The 25,468-nt window shown below is 38.3% G+C and overlaps 1 protein-coding gene and 1 pseudogene across 1 annotated transcript; both read left to right on the top strand.

Moving 5' to 3' along the window:
- Positions 1–10,519: 10,519 nt before the first annotated feature.
- Positions 10,520–13,620, top strand: LOC148761835 (uncharacterized). The gene is made up of 6 exons (XM_088808729.1): positions 10,520–10,706; positions 10,797–10,884; positions 11,176–11,455; positions 11,845–12,254; positions 13,024–13,162; positions 13,246–13,620. Exons 1-6 carry the CDS (start codon positions 10,520–10,522, stop codon positions 13,618–13,620), a joined length of 1,479 nt encoding a protein of 492 aa, XP_088664855.1.
- A 2,354-nt stretch (positions 13,621–15,974) lies between these two features.
- LOC18594927 (uncharacterized) lies at positions 15,975–18,292 on the top strand (annotated as a pseudogene).
- Positions 18,293–25,468: the final 7,176 nt, after the last annotated feature.

The following is a 25,468-nucleotide window of genomic DNA, read 5'->3' as shown; positions in this document are numbered from 1 at the left end:
GGAAGATAAAGACTTGGGTAAATATGAGACTTCACCGATGCGTGTGTCACACCTTTTTTGTGATTGGGGGCAAGCTAGCTTGATGGTGGGCAAAACAACATTAAGGTAGGCAAGCTAGCTCGATAGTGGACAACCAAGGAAGACAATAGCTCAGATTTTCTGCCAAGGTTGCTTTTTAGCTTGCAGACAGTGTAAGGCATATAAGCACAGATGGGCACAAAACTGAGGTGCATAGTGAGATTGCTAGCTTGCTAGGTTCATGGGTGACACTAGCTAACCCGAGGCCCGTAGGGCAACCGTTGGATACGAGGTTGCAGGCGTGTCAGAATGGCCCATTTAGGTTCAAAACACTACTTAGTTGTTAGGCATGGCCTTGTAATGGATCAAAAGGGTCTTTGGCCTATATAAATTCCCTAAACCCCCTCAATTGTAACTAACGACTCATGTACTCTCTTTATACTTAAGAAAACTCTCTCATTTGTTCCCAAAGCTTTTTTTACTGTTATTGTGCTTGCCAAAACAATAAGGCTGCTTGCCTTTCCTAAAGCTCTTGAGTAAGGCACATTTATGGCTCACAAGTCAACAGAAAATCTTGTGACACTTGGTATTAGAGCGGTAATGGCAAACACAAGAAGTGAAGTGGGAATCGAGGGTGTTGCTTCCAGCCCTAATGCTAGAAAGAGGCATTCGAGTAGGGTGAAGAGCAAATATTGTTCGAAGGACCTCCTCATAATGATGGAGACCAAGCTAACCCGTTAAAAAGAGTGTGTGGTAAAGTTGGCTGATCATTACAAGCTTTGTGAGGCTCGGATAGATGGGTTTAAAGAGCAAGAGTCTGAGCTACGAGAGGAGCTACAGGTTGCCCTTAACGAGATGCTCGAGAAACTTACCTAGCATGATGCTAGACATGAGGCTAAGGCTAAGTAGTTGAGGCATGAGATGAGGGAGCAGAGACGAAAGCTTGAAGTGTGCAAGGCACTCCTTGGTAGAGGGTTACAAGCCATACAGCTAACTAGCAAGGTGGAAATTCCCAAAATTTAAAAAGTGTAAAGGCCAACGAAGTGCCCATGTCATTGACAACTTTTTGTGGGGGATGAAAAAATACTTTTGGGTCACCAACAATGTCAATGAAGGTAAGAAAATTGATACAACTTCTATATATCTTATTGACTTGGCATGTTTGTGGGTGGCGCAAGAGGTGTGACGGCAAGCATGACGTACTTGCCATCTTAACGTGGGCTGATTTTGTACTAGAGCTGAAGGCTCAGTTCTACCCTGAGTATGCCTAAGATAAGGCTCGAGGCAAATTGAAACGCCTAATGCACTGTGCAAGGTTCGTGAATATGTGAAGAAATTCATTGAGCTCATACTAGAAATTAATGACATGGGTGAGCAAGAGGCCCTGTTTTGCTTCCTTGATGTGCAGAGGTCATGGGTAAAGTAGGAGCTTTAGTGCCATGTGGTCTAAGACATCATTGTTGTAATGATAGTGACAGAGTCCCTGATTAAGTTTCGTAAACCTGAGGTTATGGACAATGGCAAGGGGAAAGCCAAGGTGCAATCCACTCCCAAACATGTGCTAAGGGGCAATACTAGTGGATAAGCCAACTCATGGTGTATTGACCAAAGCATCAAGGCTGAGAAGGCTAAGGGGAAGAAGCCCTTAAAGTGTTTTTTATGTGATGGGTCACATTAGGTTCGAGACTATCGTAAGAGGAGCAAACTTTCTTCTATCGTATGGGAGGACAATGATGAGCAATCGAGGGGTGAAACTTTGAGGTTGGGAACTATAATGCTAGCAGCATTAAAGCAATACAAGCCAAACTACGTAAGACGCTTAATGTTCGCAAACATCACGGTAGTGGGAAAGAAATTAACTACATTAGTCAACACTGAGGTGAGTAACCTATTTGCTTCTGCTAAGACAGCTAATATGTTGGGGCTCGACATCAAGTCAAGGCTTCGCACATTAAAATCATGAACAACAAAGAAGTCGCCATTTTAAGCACTGTGACCAACGTGGATATGCGCCTAGGTGAGTGAGTAAGTAAGGAGTCCATTAAGGTTATTCCTTTTTATAATTATGACTTTATTATTGGCTTCGATTTCCTTAACTGCATTAATGCCATGGTTGTCCCATTTTCCAACTGCATTGTGATACTTGACCACCAAGGTCAATGTGTGTGCTAATGAGGAGACTTAGTACCAATGCGTAGCTACAGCGACCTTCAGGGTAAAATTTTGAACTAACAACCCGAGAGTTTCTCGCTGCAGTGAAAATCTGGGCAAGCATTTTACCCAACCACCCGAGAGTTTCGCACTATAACGAGATTGTATTTTTGTTGCAATAAAAATCTGTGCTAGTCAAGCCTCCAGCACCCGAGAGTTTTTTGCTACAGTAAGAATGAATTTAACTGTAGCAAGAAATATGGCAATGAAATTAAAAGAATTCTTGTCACAATGAAAATCCATTTTTGCTGCAGTGAAAATCAATTGGAAAGCATTTGTCAAATTTTAACATTCAATATTCAATGCAAACACATAATATTTTCCCTAGCCTCTCTATGAATGTGTATATGTCACAGAGGTTTTCTCTTGACCCGTGCGACCTAGCCTTTGCCTTGCTCAAAGTCGGTTAGAAAGGTTAACACACTGTCTATCTGTTGACCCGCGTGCCCAACTTACTCTCTAGCCTGCGCATTCATCTGCATGTGGGTGTCGATGCCTCCAAGTCCCTCGGTGCCAAGTCGGGGTTCCAGCCCTCGTTGATCACCCATCATCGAGCTACCTCGCCTCTTCTCGAGCCCCAAACCCTTACCACCGGGTTATCTCGCTCTCTTCCACAAAAGGGGCGTGACACTCTCTTCCAACTATTCTGGCAACGTCTATGTTGCCTACTGGTTGTGGAACTTCTCCACCAGGTCCTCGAATTGCCACAGTGCCTGGGCCGGCTCCTAGTTGGTCTTACTCGCTGGCAGTCCCCTTCACTGGACCAAGTATTGGTGTTGTGGCTGGTGGTGTTTCCTCTTTAGAACCCTCTAAGCCAAAATTTGCTCGACCTCCCACTCATACGAGGCCTTATTCCCCATGGGATGTCGTTGGTTACGGTTCCTGCTTGGGTCATCGGGGTCCGCATGGTATGGTTTGAGCATGCTCACATGGAAGACTAGATGCACCTTATGCTCGGGTGGCATCTCCAGCTTGTAAGTCGCACGACCCACTTTCTTCTCGATACGGAAGGGCCCATCGTACCGCTTGATCAATCCCTTGTGTAGCTTCGAGTGGTGGAGAACCAAGTGAAGCTTCACTAGCACCAAGTCCCCCACATTGAAGCTCACGTCCCGTCGCTGCCTATCCGCCCACTTCTTGTATTTCTAGGTGGCACGCTTAAGGGTCACCCTTGCCAAGTCCCGTTACTCGTGCCAATCTCGATTGTATCGGAAGGTTGCGGGTGTTGGCCCCATATAGCTACTGACTAAGCCCTAGAGGTCACTGGCTGCTGCCCGATTACCAGCTCAAAGGGACTCTTCCCCGTTAGCTCCTGCTGTTGCAAGTTGTAGCTGAATTGGGCGATGTCTAGCAACTTTGGCCAGTCCGACAAGGTGTTGTAGACATAGTGCCTCAGGTAGATTTCTAGTAGGTGGTTTACTCGCTCCGTCTGCCCATCTGTCTACGGGTGGAAGCTGGTCGAGAAACGGAGTTTGGACCCCAGCAGCTTGAATAGCTCGATCCAAAATTTGCTTGTGAAGCGCCCATCTCTATCGCTCACTAGGCTTTTCGGTAAGCCCCACAGCTTGACCACATGTGCCAGGAATGATCGGGCTGCCTTCTCAGCTGGGCACTCTCGTGTGACAGGCACAAAGATCCCATATTTGCTAAACCTATCCACCACAACCATTATAGCACTAAACCCATTAGTTGTAGGCAGGTTAGTGATAAAATCCAAAGATACAGATTGCCACGGTCGGTCAAGCAACTTTAATGGCTCGAGCAGGCCCGCTGGCTACTACTTCTCACTCTTGTCTTGCTGGCAGACCAAGCATGTTCGTACATAAGCCTAACATCCCCAGACAACTTAGGCCAGTAGTAGCTCTCCGCGATCAATGCCTCCGTCCGTTCGGCTCCTGGATGTCCTTCCCAAAACAAGTCGTGGTGCTATCGCATAATCTTCTTGAGTAGCCCCTCGGATCTTGGCACATAGATCCGCGCCCCTTCGGTCATGAGCAGGTCCCCATCCATCCAAAATCGTAGCGTTTTGCCCTCCTTGGCGCACTCGATGATGGCCTGGGCAGTGGCATCTCCCGCAAGCCCTGCAAGAATTCTAGCTAGCAACTCATCCTGTGCTTGGCTGATGACTGCCAGTTCTACCTTGCGGCTCAACGTATCAACAACTCGATTGGTGGCACCCAGCTTGTACTCCATGGTGATGTCAAATTCCGTCAAGTAGACTTACCACCTAACTTGCTTGGGGGTGAGCTTCTTTTGGGTTTAGAAGAAGCTGTTGACTATGTTGTCCGTCTTCACCACGAACCGCGCCCCTAACAAGTAGTGCCGCCACACCCTTAGGCAGTGCACTACCGTTGTCATCTCCTTCTCTTGAGCCATGTAGCGCTGCTCGGTGTCATTGAGCTTCTGGCTCTCATACTCCATTGGGTGGCCTTGCTACATGAGCACCTCGCCTATGGCATAGTCTGACGCATCAATGTGCACCTCATAGGGCACACTTAGGTTTGGCAGGCGCAGCACAGGTTCCTCGGTCATTTCCTACTTCAGCAGTTGCAACGCCCGCTCACACTCTGGACCTCATCGCCATGCGCGGTCCTTGTGCAGCAAGTTGGTCAAGGGCGTCGCGATGCTCGAGCAACCCTGCATGAACTTGCGGTAGTAGTTAGTAAGCCCCATGAAACTCGGTCACCTTGGTGGGGTACTCCCACTCGTTGATAGCTCGGACCTTGGCTGCATCCATCCGCATTCGACCTCCCTCAATGATGTGGCTGAGGAATGGGATCTCCGACTGGGCAAAGCAGTACTTCTCCCACTTGACATATAGCTGGTGCTGTCTTAGGGGCTCAAACACAACTCGCAAGTGCCCTATATGTTCTGCCATGGTCATGTTATAAATGACAATGTCATCAAGGTATACGACCACAAACTTGTTAAGGAACGATGACAATACCTTGTTCATGAGCGTGTAGAATGTCATGGGGGCATTGGTTAGGTCGAAGGGCATGACTAGGAACTCGAAGTTGCCGTAGCGCGTCACGTAGGCAGTCTTTTCTTGGTCCCCCTCGGTAATCCTCAACTGGTAATACCGGACTGTGAGTCAAGTTTGAAAAAGACCCGAGACTCGCCTAGTTGGTCGAATAGCTTGGAGATGTTGGGGATCGGATAGCAGTTCCGGATGGTTAGCTTGTTGAGTGCTCGGTAGTTGATGTACAATCGTAGTGTCCCATCGTGCTTCCGTTGGAAGAGGACAGGCGCACCATAGGGTGCCTTGCTTGGCCAAATGAAGCTTGCCTCTATCAACTCCGTAAGCTGTCCGCGTAATTTAGCTAGCTTTGGGGGTGCCATTCAGGAATGGCACCCTCGCGGGTGGTTGCGCGCTTGGCACAAGCTCGATCTTATGGTCCACCTCACGCTCTGGTGGCAAGCAGCTCTGCAACTTGGCTAGCATGACGTTCGCATATTCGTCCAGCACGCCCGCTACCTCACTCGGCACGGGTGCAGCCTCGCTCTGCTCGCCCTCGTTCAAGGATAGCGTGGATACAAAGGTCTTCTCGCCTCTGTGCACACCATCTGTTAGCTGTATGGCGCTCAGCATCTTGGTTGTGGGTTGCTGCCCACGCTTCACCGACACCAGACATTGACCTCGAGGGTCAAGGATCACAATGCAACTCAAGAATGGGACAACCATAGCATTTATTCGTTCAAGGAAATCTAACCCAATCACAAAGTCATAATCATCAAAGAGAATGACTTCGATTGTTTCCTTATCGACCCACTCACCTAATTGCACGTCCACATTGTTTGCGATGCCAATGGTGGGGACTTCCTTGCTGTTGACAGTTTTTATACACGCGGCCCCTGCCTTGGTGTCCAGCTCCAACACCTTGGTTGTCTTGACAGAGGCAAACAGGTCGCTTACTCCCGTGTCAACCAGCGCATTCAATTTCTTGCCCGCCACTATGATGTCCGTAAACATCAGACCCTTGCTGTGGCTCGGCTTGTGCTGTTTCAGTTCCGTCAGCATCATGGTGCCCAATCTCAAGGAATCCCGCTATTGCTGCCCCTCGTCTTCATCCTCTCGGGTGATGGCAGACAGCTTGGCCCTCTAAGGGCAATCTCGGACCAAGTGTGGCCCATCACATAAAAAACACTTTAGGGCCCTCTTGCCCTTGTCCTCTGCACGACTGCCTTGGTCAGCACCCTGCGTACTTCCTTGCTTGTTGGTAATGCTCCTCGACAGTGGCTTGGTAATGGCCCGCACCTTGGCCTTGCCCTTACCCTCGGCCTTCTCCTCATCCCTTTTACGAAACTCTATTAGGGACTCTCGCCCATGGCCTCAGTCCATCGAGGAAGTAGAACAAGGCCTCCTGCTCGCCTAGGTCGCTGATTTATAGCATGAGCTCGATGAACTCCCTCAAGTATTCCTGAACTCCTCCTTGCTGCGTTAGGCGCCTCAATTTGTCACGCCCCTCATCTTGCGCATGCTCGAGGTAGAATTGTGCCTTCAGCTCATGCACAAAGTCAGCCCACGTCGAGATGGCAGTTCTATTGTGCCTCTTATCACACCTCTTGGGCCACCACAAACATGCAAAGTCAATAAGATACATCGAAGCGGTATTGATTTTCTTACCATTATCGACAATGTTGGTGGCCCGGAAGTATTGCTTCATCCCCCACAAGAAGTTGTTAATGTCTTGGGCTCTCCGCTGGCCCTTGAACTGCTTCTGTTTGGGGATGTTCACCTTGCTAGTCGGCTGCATGGCTAGCAATCCTCCACCAAGAAGTGCCTTGCACGCTTCGAGCTCGCGTCTTAGCTCACTCATCTCGCGTCGTAGTTGCTAAGCCTCAACCTCTCGCCTAGCATCGCGTTGGGTTAGTACCTCGAGGGTCTCATTGAGCGCGACTTATAGCTCCTCTCGTAGCTCGACCATTTGCTCCTCGCACCCATCCGTCCGAGCCTCCCCCGCCTCACAACGGTCAGCCAGCTCTGCCACACGTTCCTCTTAGTGGGTCAGCCTGGACTCTACCGCGACGAGGAGGTCTCTTGAAAAGAACTTCCTCTTCACCTTACTCGAACGAGTTTCCCTTGTATCGGGGGTGGAAGCAACACCCTCGGTTGTCACTCCAAACCCAATGTTTGCCATCGTCACTCTGATACCAAATGTCACGGGGGTTTTCTCTTGACTCGTGTGGCCTAGCCTTTGCCTTGCTCAAGGTCGGTTAGAAAGACAACAGTCTTCTCAAGTTAGTTAGTTAGTTAGGATCGATTATGGCAAGCACAAGAGAGTTGAGAGAACAAAAAGAGAGCTTTTATTAATAATAATTTCAATACAAGAGTCATTAGTCTCAAATGAGGGGGCTCAGGGGGTTTATATAGCCTAGAACCCCTTGGAGCCGTTATAAGACAGTTCCCAACGACTAGGGGCTATTTTGAACTCTGTTGGGCCCTCCTGACGCCCCCCTGGTCTTATTGCCAATGGCAGGCAATGGCTGCCCCACAGGTCTCGAGCTAGCCAATGTTTCCCGTGCTTCTGGCAGTTTACCTGGGTAGTTCGGGCAGCCCAATTGCGTGCCAGTTTACCTGCTCTGCTGTGCGCCATTTTTCTGCACGCCTGCACACCAGGTCTGCGCACACTGTCTGTCTACTAGCCTGCACGCCCAGCCTGCTAGCTGGCCTACGCACTCATCCGCTTACGAGTGTCGATGCCTCTAAGTCCCTCGACGCCAAGTCAGGGTTCCAGCCCTCGTTGCTCGCCCATCATTGAGCTGGCTCGCCTCTTCTAAAGCCCCAAGCCTTTGCCATCGGGCTGTCCCACCCTCATCCATAAAAGAGGCGTGACATATACATGTATACAACTCTCATCTCACCAGCTCATGTGCACTCCCACACCGCAAAAGGCAATATCATCATGCGCACTCCCACATCGCACATGGCATATATCATCAGTGTGTGCACTCACACAGCACACCACTATCACCGTCATGTGCACTCCCACACCACACATGGCATATATCATCAGTGTGTGCACTTACACAACACACCACTGTCACCATCATGTGCACTCTCACACCGCACATGGCATATATCATCAATGTGTGCAATCACGTAGCACACCATTATCACCGTCATGTGCACTCCCACACCGCACATGCACGGTTACAATGGTCACCCAATAATGCCAATCAATGCATAACATACACATCAACATAATGTAGAAACACATGAATTCATCACATTCATATTCCACAGTATAAAAACGTTTCATTAAGGGCTTATTCCCATGCAAATTTTAAAGAAAAATAATAAAATATTTCAAGTGGTTCAATCAAGCATATAATCATTTATTCTAAAACATTTTAATGCAAGCTCACTTACTTGTCTTTGTTGGTTCTTTAATCGACTCCAACTTCCATTAATGCTCCAAGTGGAGATGTGGGGTCTCGTTGGAACCTATCATGCACAATAGCATCGCACCAACTCAATTGACATGAATATTATTCCAAAAGTTATTTTCCTAAATCAAGTTTTGCTAGTTATTCCTAACTAGCTTCCAATTGCCATTTGATTAGCTATTTGTTCACACTACTCTAGTCACACTAGAAATGAATAAATAGCCTTCAGAAATAAAATAGTCTATAATTTAATTATTGACCATCATCAACAACCTAAAAATCAACCCTAACTCAATATTCACCTTGGTGAATTTGTAGTTGAATTCCTTTTCAAGAGTTTTCTTCAAGCTATTTGGAAAACCTCTTTCTCTCTCTAAAATGTCCAACTAGTGAGAGAAAGTATTAAGGAAAAACTTTTGAGGGTTCTTGAGGAGTAGAAGTGAAAGAGAATGAAAAATCCTATGACAAGGAATATAAAAACATAAGATTTGGATTTACCATGAGAAAATCATGGAGGTTTCAAGGGGGGCTTCCATGGAAGATGGAAAACATGAAATGGAGAAGAGAAATGGGAAGAAGAAGAAGAAGCTGCTGGAAGTGAGAAGAAAGTGCTGGAAAAATGAGATATTTATCCTATAGTTGACTAAAGTTTCACTTATTTACAAAAATGCCATTGCATAGTTGACTTTGCCTTTTTCCCTTTAGTTCAGGCTTTTTACTCTTTTGACACTAAGAAAATGTCCACAATAGGTTAAAGGTACTCGAGTTCATGAAAACTTAGAAATTTAGACTCGAGGTCTAAAATGACTATTTTACCCCTATTATGGAAATTATCATTATTTCTATTTTCTTCATTTATTTTATTATTATTATATACATCATTCATTTATTCCTTAGGCCTACTTAGACCTTAATAATATTAGAAAACCCACTTCTAGGAGCTCACCGAGAAAATGATAAAACTACCCCTAACCCACATCATCGTGTTTACCTCCATCACACGTCTATAAAGGTTGATGCTTCACATATCCAGTGTGGGCTGTAAAGATGAAAGCATTCTTGAGAGGTTGCAATCTTTGGAATGTGGTTGAAACTGATACTGAACCTGCACCGTTGAGAGAAAATGCTACGCTAGCTTAAGTTAACAAGTATGAAGAAGACATAGCCAAATGGTATAAAGCTTTGTCTTTTATTCACTTTGCTGTGTCAAAATTAGTTTTTAGTAGAATTATGGGAAGTGAGACAACAAAGCAAGCTTGGGATAAGCTTGAAGAGGAGTTTTTGGGGTTTGCAAGGTCAAAACAAATTTGATTGCTGCACTTCAAAAGGGAGTTTGAGTTGCCAAGAATGAAAGAAAACCAATCAATAATAGAATATATTGACATGGTGATGAAGTTGATTAACCAAATTCAGTTGTTAGGAGAAACTTTGAAGGATGCTTAGGTGGTAGAGAAGGTATTAATCAGTTTGCCCAAAAGATTTGCTGCCATAGTCTCTTCCCTGGAACAATCCAAGGACATTACACAAGTTACCATTATTGAACTAGTAAGTGCTCTGCAAGCTGATAAGCAAACAAAAGTTGCAAGGAGAAACGAGAAAACAAACCTTGCAATGACTATTCGGGTAAAAGGAAAGGGACATGCAAACACTTCAAACAGAAAAAAGTTTAAATGAAGTGAAAGAGCAAGAAAAGGGAAGTTCAAGTTCTGGAAAAGTTCAAGGCAAAAGGAGTAAATTTTCAGTATGCTCCTACTGCAAGAAAGGAAACCATGTTGAATCATACTGTCGGTACAGACTTAGGGTGAAGTGCAATACTTGCAAACAGTTAGGTCATGTAGAAAGAGTATGCAAAAAAAAAAAAAATCGAAAGCAAAAGAAAATGTCTCAAATGCTGCTAAAAATGCTGAGTTTTCAGAGAAACAGCTGTTTATGGCAACTGGATGCAACAGATATTTCACAGTGGCTTCTTGACAGTGGCAGCTCTAATCATGTGACATCCAATCCTTCATTGTTTACAGAATTGGACAATCATTACAGATTTAGAGTTAGAATTGGGAATGGAGTTTATCTTAATGCCATGGGAAGAGGTACAGTTGGTATCCATACATCATCAGGTTAAAGGTATGTTCATGAAGTACTTTTAGTACCTGACATAGCACAAAATCTACTTAGTGTAGGTCAGATGATGGAAAACAATTATGTTCTCATATTTAAAGATGATAAATGCTCTATTTATGATCCATCTGATGAGTTGCTTTTATGGATGTACAAATGAAAAATAGATGCTTTCATGTCAATTTAACTGAAGTGTGCATGTAGGCAAGTCGTAGTAACTCTGATGTGTCATCATTATGGCACAAAAGATTTGGGCATTGCAGCTTTAATTACCTAAATCAATTGTACATAAAAAGTTTAGTTGACGAGCTGTTAAACTAAGTCAGACAACATTAGTGTGTGATGTTTGCAAATATGGTAAACAGACAAGCAAACCATATCCTACTACAAGCTTATCCAGATGCAAAAGTAAGCTCAATTTGATTCACACTGATGTGGCAGACCTATGAGCCAAGAATATTTAAGTGGGAATAAATACTTCATAGTATTTATTGATGATTTCAGCAGAATGACCTGGATTTATTTCCTCAAATTCAAGTCTGAAGTGTTTGAGACATCCGTTAAATACAAGGCAAAAGTTGAAACTGAATCTGGTTTAAAACTGAAGAGTTTGAGATCAGACAATGGTGGGGAATTCACTTTATCAAAATTTGAAAATTATCTTGAGGCTGAGGGGATTCATCATCAACTTACTGTTCCTTACTCACCTCAACAGAATGGGGTAAGTGAAAGGAAGAACAAGTCAATCCTTGATATGGCAAGATGTCTTTTGTTTGAAAAAAAAAACTTCCAAAGAAGTTTTAGGCAAAAGCTTGCAATATTGCTGTATACCTGCTAAATAGATTGCCAATAAGAGATTTGATAGGGAAAACTTCATATGAAGCTTGGCATGGCAGTAAGCCCTAAGTTGATCATTTCAAGATATTTGGAAGCCTATGCTATCATCAAATTCCTAAGAATTACAGAGACAAACTTGAACACAAGTCTGAAGAAGGAATTTTCATTGGTTATAGTGAGCAGTCAAAAGGATATAGAGTATACCTGGTAAAGTCAGATAAGGTTGTGGAAACTAAGAATGTTGTATTTGATGAGGACTCAAATTGGGACTAGTCTGCAAGTGAACCAGAGAGTTCAGCATCACCATTCAATATTCAGATTAATCAACCAATTGAGACTAAGCTAGATATTCCAAAACAGAATGTAGATGATGATGAAAACTATATAGTTAGAGGCACTCGAAGTCTAGATGATATTTATCATAAGCGTTTAATTGCTACAACTGAACCCGATACATATCAAGAAGCAAAAGAATCTAAAGAATGGAGAGCTGCAATGCAAGAAGAGATCAACACAATAAACAAAAACAATATTTGGTCACTTGTTGATAGACCAGCAAAACACCATTTAAAAGGAGTTAAGTGGATCTTCAGGAAGAAGTTCAACTCAGATGGTACTTTAAACAAGTTCAAAGCAAGACTTGTTGCTAAAGGGTACTCACAGCTTTCAGGTGTTGATTTTCTGTAAACTTTTTCTACTGTAGCTCATTTTGAAACCATTCGATTATTATTTGCATTATCAGCTGCATTTGGATGGAAAGTGTATCATTTGGATGTGAAATTTAAATTCTTAAAGGGTATATTGCAGGAGGAGATCTATGTTGAACAACTAGAGGGATTTAAAATTGAATTTCAATCTGACAAAGTTTACAGATTACAGAAAGCTTTGTATGGCCTCAAGTAGACTCCAAGAACCTGGAACAGCAAACTTGATTCATATATGGTGAATCTTGGGTTTGAAAAGAGCCCCAATGAAGTAACCATGTACATTCTCAAACATAATGGCACAACTCAAGTAATTATTTCCTTGTATGTTGATGATCTTCTGGTGACAGGATGCAATGATGAAGAAATCAGAAAATTCAAGTCTGATATGAAGAAGAATTTCAATATGTCAGACCTTGGTACAATGAACTATTTTCTTGGGGTACAAATTTGCCAAACTAACAAAGGCATTTTTATATATCAGGGGAATTGCATTCAAGAAATTCTGAATAAATTTCACTTGAGCCATTGTAATTTTATGTTTTTCACTTGAGCCATTGCAATTCTATGTTTTTCACTTGAGCCATTGCAATTCTATGTTTACTCCTCTTGTGGTAAATAAAAAATTTTCCATTAATGATGGCTGTAAATTGAGAAATGCATTAGTTTTCAGAAGTTTGGTTGGAAGCTTATTGTACGTCTGCTCTACACATCCAAAATTAATGTACTCAATTAGTCTCTTGTCCAGGTTCATGAAAGATCCCACTAATGCTCATTTTGCTGCAGCCAAACACATTCTTAGATACTTGAAGGGAAATCTCAAATCTAGTATCTTTTATGGCAGATTACAGGATATAAAATTGGTTGGTTACTCAGATAGTGACTGGGTAGGTAGTGTTGATAACTCCAAAAGTGCTTCTGGGTATATTTTTACTCTTGAAATGGAGTATTTTCCTGGAATTCACATAAGCAATGTGTAGTTGCTCAATCATCAGCTGAAGTAGAGTACATAGCAGCTAATGCAGGAAGAAATCAAGCTATCTGGTTAAGAAAAGTCTTGAATGATTTGACCTTTGTTCAAGAAACTTCAACCAGTATATTTGTTGAAAAAAAATCTGCCATTGCCATTACAAAGAATCCTGTGTTTCATGGCAAAACTAAACACATTAAGGTGAAGTTTCATGCTATCAGGGAAACTGAGAGGAACAGTGAAATTGTTCAGCAGCATTGTTCATCTAAGAATCAGATTGCAAATATCATGACTAAGACTTTGCCTAAGCTCAAGTTCGAAACTATCAGAACCATGATGAGTGTCCAGGATGCAAGCTTTAAGAAGGAGTGCTAGGAATCAAGCATGCATCAGCTTACTAAGTGGACATGCATATGTCCATTTTGCTCTATTATACTGGTCATTAAGTGACTAATGTATATGTTTATGATGTGTTGTGGTGCATGTAACTAGTTTTAACACCTGTCTTTATGTGTAACAGGTGTTTAACTTACACTACTTGTATTTATACAATATGCTTATGCAGTAATGATACAGAGAGCTTTAAAGTTATCGTTTTCTGCTTCCTTAATGCTCTGTTCTCCTTCAGTATACTTGGTTTTATCTATTCCTTCCTAGAATCAAGCTTATAACAGCTAGAACTCTTATTGTTCAAACTTTGACGTTTTCTCTTCAGGTGCTGTAAGGTGCTTGTTATGGTTGGGGTGAAGTGCTTTGTTCCTCCTTTGAAGGAGAGATGCTACTCTACTATAACGGTTTGTCATACGTATTCATAAAATGATTGGCTTATCAGAAAAGAAAAATACTTAATACTCTCAAGAATTCAGAGAAATTAGAAAATTTAGTGCCTTAAAGTCTAATATTCTTGTTTTCAATGTTTGAGGAATTCTTCCCTGTACTTATTAGACAAACACCTAACCATTGAGAGTTATTTTAGTTTACAAGATCATTTGTAAAAGCCTTAGGGCTTACTTGGGATCAAGGGGTAAGATATCTTCCTGAGTGTTTTTATGAGTTTTTGTAGAAACTCGATTTCAGGTTTAAAGATTTATACCTTAGTCTCTTGTAAAGTCGGGATTAGAGGTTATACCTTAATCTTAAAAGAGCAGTAAATGTAAAACCTACTCGTGAACCTTGAAAAGGTATTTGTAAAGGTTGAAGAAATGTGTAGATTGTAATCTTTAGCAAAGAAAGCAAAGGGAAAAGATGTTGGTGTCTATAGGAATGATTGAACCTCAATAAATCATTATGTTTGAATTCTCTATCCCTTTTCCTCTATTTAATTTTGAGTTCATTTATGCTTGAATATATATACATATATTGTTACTTTCACATTTAATATGAGTTTGATTTCAAAAAAAAATTGGAAACAATCCAATTCACCCTACTCGTGGATTGCTCGACAAATGAGAAATGAAATGAATGTCTGCAATGTCTTTAAAACTATATCATTAACGATTTGAAAAAAAAAAAATTTACCACTTCAAACTGTGAAATGTATATTGTGCAATAAAATATTTAATTTTCTATTTATCTCATAATATTTTATATTTATAGAGCATAATCTTAAAATTAATAAATCCCTTTTTCTTTGTAATAAAATTTTTTTCTTTGTGAAGGGATATTTAATATTTATAGCCAAAAAAATTATTTAATACTCTTTTTGTTTCAAATTGAATATCCACATTTATTGTTTAGTCTCTCTAACAATTATGTCCATTTCCTTTCTAAGCACCTATAACTCTCTTACTGCTTCTATATTCCCATTTATTTTTTAATAATATTTTTACTTTTTGAAATTAAAACACCAAAATTAAAGCATTGTTCATAAATTTTGTGTCAAATTAAAAGTGAACATTTAATTTTTTTAAAAAAAGAGAGTATTAAAATTGAATTTAGTCAAATATATATAACATAATAAATACTATGAAATGAAGAAAACAAAAGCTCATGTAATTAGAACATAGGAAAAAACTAAAAGTAGACTGCTCTACGCTGTGGGGTTATGGACAAGGTATTTTGTTTATGTTGGATTGTCGTTTGAGATGATACAAATATTTTCAGTTGAATCAAGTTGAAAAAAGGGGATAATGTTAGATTTAATATTGAAAACAACATGATAATAATAGCAATATAAAATAGATAATAACAATTAACTTGATTTCATTTTAAAAAATAACCATTGATTATACTTTGCGTCTATATATTATCTACAAAAAGATGCCATTATATAGAGGATCAGGATCGATTACAGAAAAAATTGAATGCATCTATTGTCTGGAAAAGAAACTTATTCTATCATAAAAGAATTGCAATATTGAAAATTCATAACATATATAGTCAAATTAGATTCCATATCTCTTGTGCAACAAACTTGTCGAGAACAGTTTGGAGAACGAAACCAAAGAAAATTCTTTGGTCCTCACTCCATCGTGATTTGCTTGCCTATTTTTTTTATAATGATGCTTGTTACCTTTCTTATCATCTTCATTAGGAAAACAAAAATTTGTTATCTTCTAAATGTCTTGTAGCACATGTCTGGTGAATTGAACACCATAAACTTATTTATCTATTGCTGTCTGATGTGCAAATGTTGGAGAATGGAAAGGATAAGCCAATTACTTGAAAACAAATATGTGGTGCCATCCTTTTGAATCCCTCAATTCTATCTTTCACTGCATACAATATAAATCAGCGAAGCTGCAAATTAAACTGTGCCTGTGTGTGTGTGTCTACTATCTATAGAAGCAAGCTGTAAAGAGCCGTTCGATATCCTATTTGTTAGTGATTGAGTACAGAAAAGAGAGATAAAGAGATATGTATGTGACAAGGGCTCTATCCAGTTACAGAAGGAATCCCATCGAGCTGTCAGCTGCAGCAGCAGGAGGTCCTCACTCAGGTTTGATGGTGATGAGAGGAGAAGAGGCTGATGAAGAAGAGGGGAGAGGATGTTTGAGCAGTGGCTGTGGGTATGCACAAGGTTTCTTTCCAAAGATCACACGCCCTCAAAACGCTGTCCTTCATAACACATACTCAGATTCAGGAGATGACTGCCTTTTCATCCCACTTCTTGATCAACCCTTGTCTTCAAACCGCTATTATGTCATCCATGCTAATGGGATACACAAAGGGTATTGTGATCTTTTGTTACTTGTTACTACTTTGTCTCTTTTCTTTTTTTTTTTTCTCTTTTCCTTTTTAAGACGCTGATTTGGTTGTTACTTTACATTTTTTAAGAGAAAAAAAGCTATATTGTAAAAAATTGATAATAACAAATAAAATAATAATAGATTAAAGAGGAATCAATTAATCAAAATAAAACATCAATTTTAATTTTATTATTATATAAAAAATTAAATCATGCAATTCTATTATCTAAAATATTTTTAAAGTTTTATTTTTAATTAGCCATTGAAAATGTATCCATATATGAATCCAAATTTACTTTGTGTCTTAAAGAATCTTGAAGAACAAATATGGATAATAACAAGAAGAATATAACGAGTTATGATAATTTTTTTTAAATTGGGGAAGGGGATTCAAATCCTATTTTTTAAATAAGAGATCATATATCAATTAATAAATCAAATGTTCAGGTGTAAAGTTAACTATGGACGAAAAAATCAATGTCAAGATGCATCTAGATAGAAACGCTGTAGAGAATAAACACATGATCTACAATTGCAAAAATAAAAAAAAAATAAAAAGAGAAAGAATAATACTATTGCAGCCCCAACCCCAAGCAGTCTATCAAAAGCTTTGTGTTGTACTTTATGTATCTCATTTTCTCTATTTTTTTTATTCTTAATATTTGAAAATTTTGTTATCTTTTCTTCTTGAACATTTAATAATTTTGCTATTTTTAATTATTGTTTCAACTTTTTTTCATTAAGAATCATTGAACATGATCAACTCAATTTATAAAATAAATTAATAAATAGATAAAATTTTAATATAAAGTACAACAAAAACTAAAAAAAATTTTTATAAACACCGTGAAAGTAGAAAAAAAAACTAAATTATATTTAGCACGAGTATGATCGGATAATTTTGCCGGAGTTCATCAACAAATTATATCAAATGAAGTATCAGATCAATTAAAATTGAGCATTGCTTGGCTTCTGTCATTGCAAGCCTAAAAGTTTTATGAAAATTAATTTTACAGGTTAGCAAGCCGGTGTTCAACAGAAGAAGGTATGAGTTACTGTTGCTCTAGAAGAATCACAGAGGATGTTGAACCAACAGCTTTTGATTACAGGGATGAATACCAACAGTATGAAATCTGCAGTGATAGTGATGCTGGCTTCTATGCCAAGCCCATTGTTCCTTATAGTTTTCCTCCAAGTTTCCTCAGGTTCAAATTTCATCCTTTTTGTCAAAACTTCAGAGGTATATCACTTGGATGATGCTCAAGGCCTCGATCACTCGCTCCGAATGAGCCTTCCAGAACTCGACTTCACACGTATAATCATTGGCAAATGGTACACTCCATTTGTGTTTGTGAAGGGAGAAGGTCCAGTTAAAGTACAAATGGAGAAATATTTGTTCTACACAATAACATTAGAGAAACGCTGGCAAAAGATACATTCATGTGAGAATCATGGCAGCAAAGGCAATGCTATAGCTGTGAATATAAGCGTACAAAGGGAAGTGAATTTCTTGTTTGGAACAGAAGCTGAGAAGGATAGTGGAATGGACAATGATGGGCTTATTTGGTTCAGAGTCTATGACCATAGAAGAGAAGTTAATAAAGTAGGGCTGAGTTTGGCCTTTGTGGAGAGAATGAGATGGTTGGAGCAGTCAGCACGGTGGGTTGATGGGTTGAGACTGCCAGTGGAGTTGGGTGGAGGAGATTTTGTTGTTATGTATTGGTGGAGAGCTTTGTTTTGAGAAGAATGGATGGGACTTTGGTGCTTAATTGTGATTTCAGGCACACCAATGAGATCCAAACTAAATGGCAATGAGAATGAGCTAGCTATATTTACCATTAATGTTGAACATCAGGATATATGTGTTGTATATATTAATAACTTTTTCTTTTTCTTTTTCTTTTCCTTTTTCTTTTACTTTGGAATCTATTTAAGTAAGGGATACTATTGAGACAAATGCTTAATTACATGTTTTGTATGGGTCAATTTGTTGCAAAGTTATAATATAATTTTTTTTTTTGGGTTATCGATGTATCTTCAATTTATTGCAAAGTTATATATATTAAGTATGGATGTTAAAAAACCTTTTTTTAATGGATGAAGAATGGTTCTATTTGTTTGTTATATTTTTAAATTGTCATTTTAAAATTTTTTATTATTTATATTATTAAGACTTATTTAATATATAACATATAAAAATTTTAATTGCATTGAATGATTTTCACCAAAAAATATTTTTTATCATAAATATTAATACGATTTGTCCAATTTGTAAATAACAATTCTAATTGCATTGAATAACTTTTATTACAAAATTTCAATTATACATAATTGAAACATTAATAGTCTTTTATATATATACAATTGTCTTTTATTTATAGAAAATTAACTTTACACTTTAACAACATTTGTGTTTAGGATACAGTTGTTATTTAAAAATTAACAAAAATTATTCACGCACAACACATATAACAATAAATACTAATCTTTTAAAATATCACATCAGAATAATTGACATGTGAATTTTTAATATCATAAAAACAATTAATTGAAGAGATAAGATAATCCAAATCTGTAACTTTTGCATAGTTAACCATCAATGTATCATCCATTTATATACATTGAAAGGAAAAACATCAAATTTAATTTTAATTTAATGCTTTACTAAGGTTATATAGCTACCAATTATAAATTTTGCAATATTTAATATAAAACCGTTAAATCTTTATCCATAAATTTGCACTTAATAATTAAATAATAAATTTTTTACTTTTTATTATCTATCAATCCAACATTTCATTTCTTTTGTCCTCAACAAGTAAGAATGAAATGCTAATTAATAATGTAGATGTTTGATTTTGACTAACTTATTATTTTTTAAAAAGTTATTTTACAGAATGTCAACATGTATAAAATAGATATAATGTGTGGATAGTAGTGAAAGGAAACTGGAATAAGTGGTAGGATTCACAAGTTTGTTTCATCATTGGGATTTATAGAGTTTGGCCTAATGCCTTAGCTATGAAAGTCTTTTTCTTAACATTTTTTTGAAGAAGCGTTTTACCTTTTCTCTCATTCTCAAGAAACACATGACATAATATTAAATGTCACTAAACTCCACTATGTCATTAAACCAAAATATCTATCCACTATCCAGTATACGTAGTGCGTTAACATATTATTACCATGATGCACGTTCTTCCATAATGGACTTGTTCTTCCCTTCCCTTGATGAACATGTTCTTCCATAATGGACGTATTCTTCCCTTGATAAACATGTTTTTCCTAAACATGTTCTTCCCATGACGTTCAATAAACCCTTTCTTGCTAACCCCTTTTGAGAAACCACTTTTACTTGGTATATATAGGAATCTTGGCAATTCATTAAGGGAACTAAAAATTCAATAAACTCCCTTTTTAAGATATTCTCACTAAAAAACTCTATCTAAGCTTTCCCAAATACTCTCTCTGTTTTACTCAGTTCTTTCCAACTTATACTGCACCATGCTCCACCACTACATTTTCTCTACTTCAACCTAATTTGTATCCCTCACCTCATGCCACAAGCACTCAAGACTTCAAGGATTGCTCCAATCTTTCTCTCTACTACCTCTAGCGCATCTCACTTTACTTGTTGCAACACTACCCCTATCATTACTAGAAGACTTTTTTACATTTTGGCAATTCCATTGAAGAAAAGTGTTTGCATTCATTAAAACCTAGGAAAATGAAAAATCTTGCGTTATTGGAAGAAATGGATGTTTCCACTAGCAACCAAAACTCACCTATTCCAACTTACATCTAAGACATAATGAAGATGCTCCAAGCTTCCCAAGAAAGGATGCAAGTCTTAAAGGATAACAATAAGCAGATTGTGGAGACCATCACCCAACTTGTATCCTACATGCCATAACCTCTCAAGCTCAACCCATGAAACCTAATGGTAGTGAAAATGCAACTAATGGAACCAATAATATGAACGAGAATGAAGGAAATACAGAAAGCACAACTAATGCACTAGTTGTCACAAATGCTAATTTGAATAATCCGTCCATCAATGGCAACTTTACTTTGATAATTTTTCCAATTACTACCCAATGCTTTGTGACTAAAGAAAAGCTTCAGAAGTATACATTTTTTAAAAATTAACTCTACACTTTAACAACACTTGTATTTAGGATATAGTTGTCATTTAAAAATTAACAAAAATTATTCATGCATAGCACATATAACAATAAATACTAATTTTTTAAAATATCACATCAGAATAATTGACATGTGAATTTTTAATGTCATAAAAACAATTAATTGAAGAGATAAGAGAATCCAAATCTGTAACTTTTGCATAGTTAACCATCAATCTGTCATCCATTTATACACATTGAAAGGAAAAACATCAAATTTAATTTTAATTTATTGCTTTACTAAGGTTATATAGCTACCAATAATAAATTTTCAATATTTGATATAAAACCGTTAAATCTTTATCCATAAATTTGCACTTAATAATTAAATAATAAATATTTAACTTTTTATTATCTTTCAATCTAACATTTCATTTCTTTTGTCCTCAACAAGTAAGAATGAAATGCTAATTAATAATGTAGATGTTTGATTTTGTCTACCTTATTATTTTTTTAAGAGTTATTTTACAGAACATTAACATGTGTAAAATAGATATAGCATGTGGATAATAGTGAAAGGAAATAAGAACAAGTGGTAAGATTCAAGAGTTTGTTTCATCATTAGGATGTTTTAAAGAGTTTGGTCTAATGCCTTATATATGAAGGTCTTTTTCTTAACCTTTTCTTAAAATATAAGTGTTTTATCTTTTCTCTCATTCTCAAGAAACACATGACACATTATTAAATGTCACTAAACTCCATTATGTCATTAAACTAAAAAATCTATCCACTACCTAGTATACATAGTGCGCTAACATATTATTACCATGATGAACGTGTTCTTCCATAACGGACTTGTTCTTCCCTTGATGAACATATTTTTCCATAAAGGACATGTTCTTTCTTTAATAAACATGTTTTTCCTAAACGTGTTCTTCCCATGATGTTCAATAGACCCTTTCTTGCTGACTGTTTTTAAGAAACCACTTTTACTTGGTATATATAGGAGTATTGGCAATTCATCAAGGGGACTAAAAATTCAATAAACTCCCTTTTGAAGATATTCTCACTAAAAAACTCTCTTTAAGCTTTCCATATACTCTTTCTCTTTTACTCAGCTTTTTCCAATTTATACTCCACCATGCTCTACCACTGCATTTTCTCTACTTCTCCCTAATTTGTATCCCTCACTTCATGCCGTAATCACTCAACACTTCAAGGATTGCTTCAATCTTCCTCTCTACTACCTCTCGCATATCTCACTTTACTTGTTGCAACATTATCCCCCTCATTACTAGAAGACCCCTTTACATTTTGGCAACTCTATTAAAGATATGTGTTTGCATTTAGTAAATCTTCATGAAAGTGAAAAATCTTAAGCAATTGGAGGAAATGGATGTTTCCACTAACAACCAAAACTCCCTTATTCCAACCTACCTCCAAGACATAATGAAGATGCTCCAAGCTTCCCAAAAAAGGATGCAAGTCTTAGAGGACAACAATAAGCAGATTATGGAGACCGTCACCTAACTTGTTTCCTACATGCAATAACCTCTCAAGCTCAACCCATGAAACCTAATGGTAGTGAAAATGCAACTAGTGGAACCCATAATATGAACAAGAATGAAGGAAGTAGAAAGAGCACAACTAATGCACTAGTTATTGCAAATGCTAATATGAATAATCCCTCTATCAATGGCAACTTTACTTCGATAATTTTTCCAATTACTACCCAATGCCTTGTGACTAAAGAAAAGCTTCAAAAGTTAGTTGATCAAAAGAAAATGAACATGAACTTTTCAAAGTTTGACCTTAAACTACAATTTCCAACCAGTATAGTTGTTAAGCCATACCTACACATAGTCCTGAGTTCAAACAATTTAATGGTAAGTTTGGGATGTTGAAGAACATTTTATGAAGTTTGTAAAGACTTTGGGAGTAGAGGGATTGGATGATGATATTGTGAGACCTTGACCTTTATAGATTCGTAAAGGAAAGTATACACGATATCCCTAATCAAGAGAAATTTCGTCATTTCCTTAGTAAGCCCATAAAAGTAAGATTTTAAACAATATTATGGCCTAAGTAGGCCTAAGGCATAACTGGATGGTGAAATTTGGGGTAAAATGGAAAGAAAACCAAAATTTTGATGATTTTCATGATAGGGGCAAAATGGTCATTTTTCACCTCAAGTTAAAATTTTAAGTTTTCATGAACCCAAGCATGTCTGGACCATTATGGATCTTGTCCCAGTGTCAAAAGAGCAAAAATATTTCATAAAGGGTTGGAGGAGAGTAAGTTAATTTGTGGAGGGGTAATTTGGTAATTTTAAGGGAATGGATAAGATTGGCTATAAATATCTTCCTTCCAATAGCTTCTTCTCCCATTTTCCAGTAGCTTGTCTTCTTCTTCTTCTCCTCTCTCACGTTTCTTCAAAACTCCATGGAAGCTTGATATGGAGCTTGCATAATTTTCTTTCTCTAGCTTTAGTTTTCATACCTTTGAGCCCTTTTGACTAGAACTCTTGTATACTTTCACTCTCTCACTTTAAAACCCTTGATAAATCTTATTTCCATACTTTCTCTCACTAGTTGGGCGTTCTAAAGAGAGAAAAAGAGAATTACCCCATTGATTTGGAAGCTATTGGAAGAGAATTCAACTACAAAGGAACCCTAGGGTAAGTGATGAATTAAGCTTAGTTTTAGCTGTGAATAATGGCTATTAATTGGAAGTATGAGCTGTTTTATTGTTGAGTATGTTCATTACTTTTTTAGTGATTAAGATAGTGAACATAGTTAGCCATTTAATGTGGCAATTGAAAGTTAGCTAAGAGATAACTTTTAGGGTTCATAGTGTGTGAATTGACCTATTATTTATGCTAATGCGATCCTAGGTTCTAATGAAGTCTCATCTTTCCAATTGGATCATTAGGGGAATTAGAGTCAACTAAAGGTTCAATAACAAATCGGTGAATGGACTGCTTATCAAAATTATTTTGGGAAAATGACTGTTTTGTACAAAGTGTTTGAATGATTTTATACAACTTTTCTCAAAAATGAATGCCTTGGGAACAAGCTCTTGAGAAATGGTTTATGTTATGACATGTGGTTATTATGGATTTCTATGCGGCTGCATTATGTTGATATACATATATGTTTGAATATAGTGTTGTGTAATTATATTGACTCGGCTATGTGCGAGTAGGGAGTGCGCATAAGCTGAGGATGACCCGGTTATGTGCGAGTAGGGAGTGCGCATAACCCGGTGATGACCCAGCCATGTGCGAGTAGGGAGTGCGCATGAGCTGGTAATGATAATGATGTGACGGTGTGTATGATGATGATGGGATGATGTGCATGATAATGATGGGTATACGTATGCATATATACATATGTAAATATGTGTGTTATAGGAAATTTATGAGTAATGGTATATGATTGTAATGCATGTGAAACTTGACATGTTAAACTTTGGAAAATTGTCATGTGTTTCATGTTGGTTTGGACATTTCAGCAGGGTGGTTTTTCTTTGCGAGAAAGGGAAATTTTCATTGTTGCCCTGTATCTCACTGCAGCGAGAAACTCTCGGGTTTGAGAGCCTTAACCAGAACTGGCTCTCACTGCAGCGAGATAGTCACTGTAGCTTCTCGCTGCAGCGAAAAGGAATCTCGCTACAGCGAAAAACTCTCTGTTTCATCAGCGAAATTTCGCTGCAGCGAGAAACCTTATGTTTATGGGTTACAATTTCGCAACAGTGAGATTTAATCTTACTGCAGCGAAAAACCTTCTGTTTTGGTCTCCTATCTTGTCCAATTGCTGCCCCATCTTTCACTTCTTTGCTACCATATCGGAGCATGGACTTCCAACATTAAGGATTAAATGAGTTAAGTTTAAAATGGGGAGGTTTAGTGAGAAACCCTCGTCCAGTTGAGAAACCCTCGTTTGGTTAATAACTAAATCCCAACGTTGTTGCAACGAAAATTCATTCTCGCTGCAGTGAAGATTCGTTGTTGTATTTGACTTGCTTGTGCAATATTGAAGCTTTCATTCTTCAAATGGTTCGCTATGTATGGGTTCATGATTTTCAAATGATTAATCATTTAAGGGCTTGATGAGGGGTTTTTAGTATGAAGGGAACTAAATTGCATTGTTTTGAAACAAGTGCATCATGATTTTAAATTCTCCTTTGTTATTGTCACTTGTTCCCTTCCTTGTTCACTCACTGGGTTTATACTCACCGTTTTCAACTTCAAATTTTCAGATCACGAGGCATCCGGTAACTAGGACGAGGTGTCCTTATAGACTTATATCCATCTTTTGGTAGGTGTCTCGGCATTCAGTAGCTGTACATTCTTCCGAGTCCCTCCGTTGGAAGTCAAGTCTTCTTTTTGAGATGTATAGACAAACTTGATGTAAAATATTGAGATACATGTTTATAGGCAATGTACATTTAATTGGTATGCCAGTATGAGTTGGCATTATTTAATATTATTTTGATTATAAGTTATGAAATGTGACTTAGCAGTTTATGATGGAATGATAAACATGTCAGATTAATAGGCTTGCTTGGGCTTAGTGGATTACGTCCATTGGGCTCATACGTCGATCATGGCCCGGAATTTGGGTCGTGACAGATATGAAGTTAAAAGAGTTTTCCATGTCTTTTATCAAAAAGGTATACACTTGGTATGCTAATCTTACTTTTAGTTCTATGAAGCCTTAGAGCTAAATATGCAGATGTTCAAAGAAATGTTCTTCTCCGTCAAAGAAAGAGTTACCCTTGTTGACTTGGGAAGAAAAGATCATAAGTTCAAGGAAGATCTCATGAAGTATATCTAATGCTTCAGAGAAAAGGTGTTAGACATACAAAATTCCTATGATGAGAAAAAGCTAGTAAAGTTTTACATTCAAG

This window comes from Theobroma cacao, chromosome 7 (assembly GCF_053813885.1).
Source record: "Theobroma cacao isolate CCN51 chromosome 7, ASM5381388v1, whole genome shotgun sequence".
Classification (NCBI taxonomy): domain Eukaryota; kingdom Viridiplantae; phylum Streptophyta; class Magnoliopsida; order Malvales; family Malvaceae; genus Theobroma; species Theobroma cacao.
The sequence above is the reverse complement of the archived record's forward strand: the minus strand, read 5'-3'. Positions and strand labels throughout refer to the sequence as shown.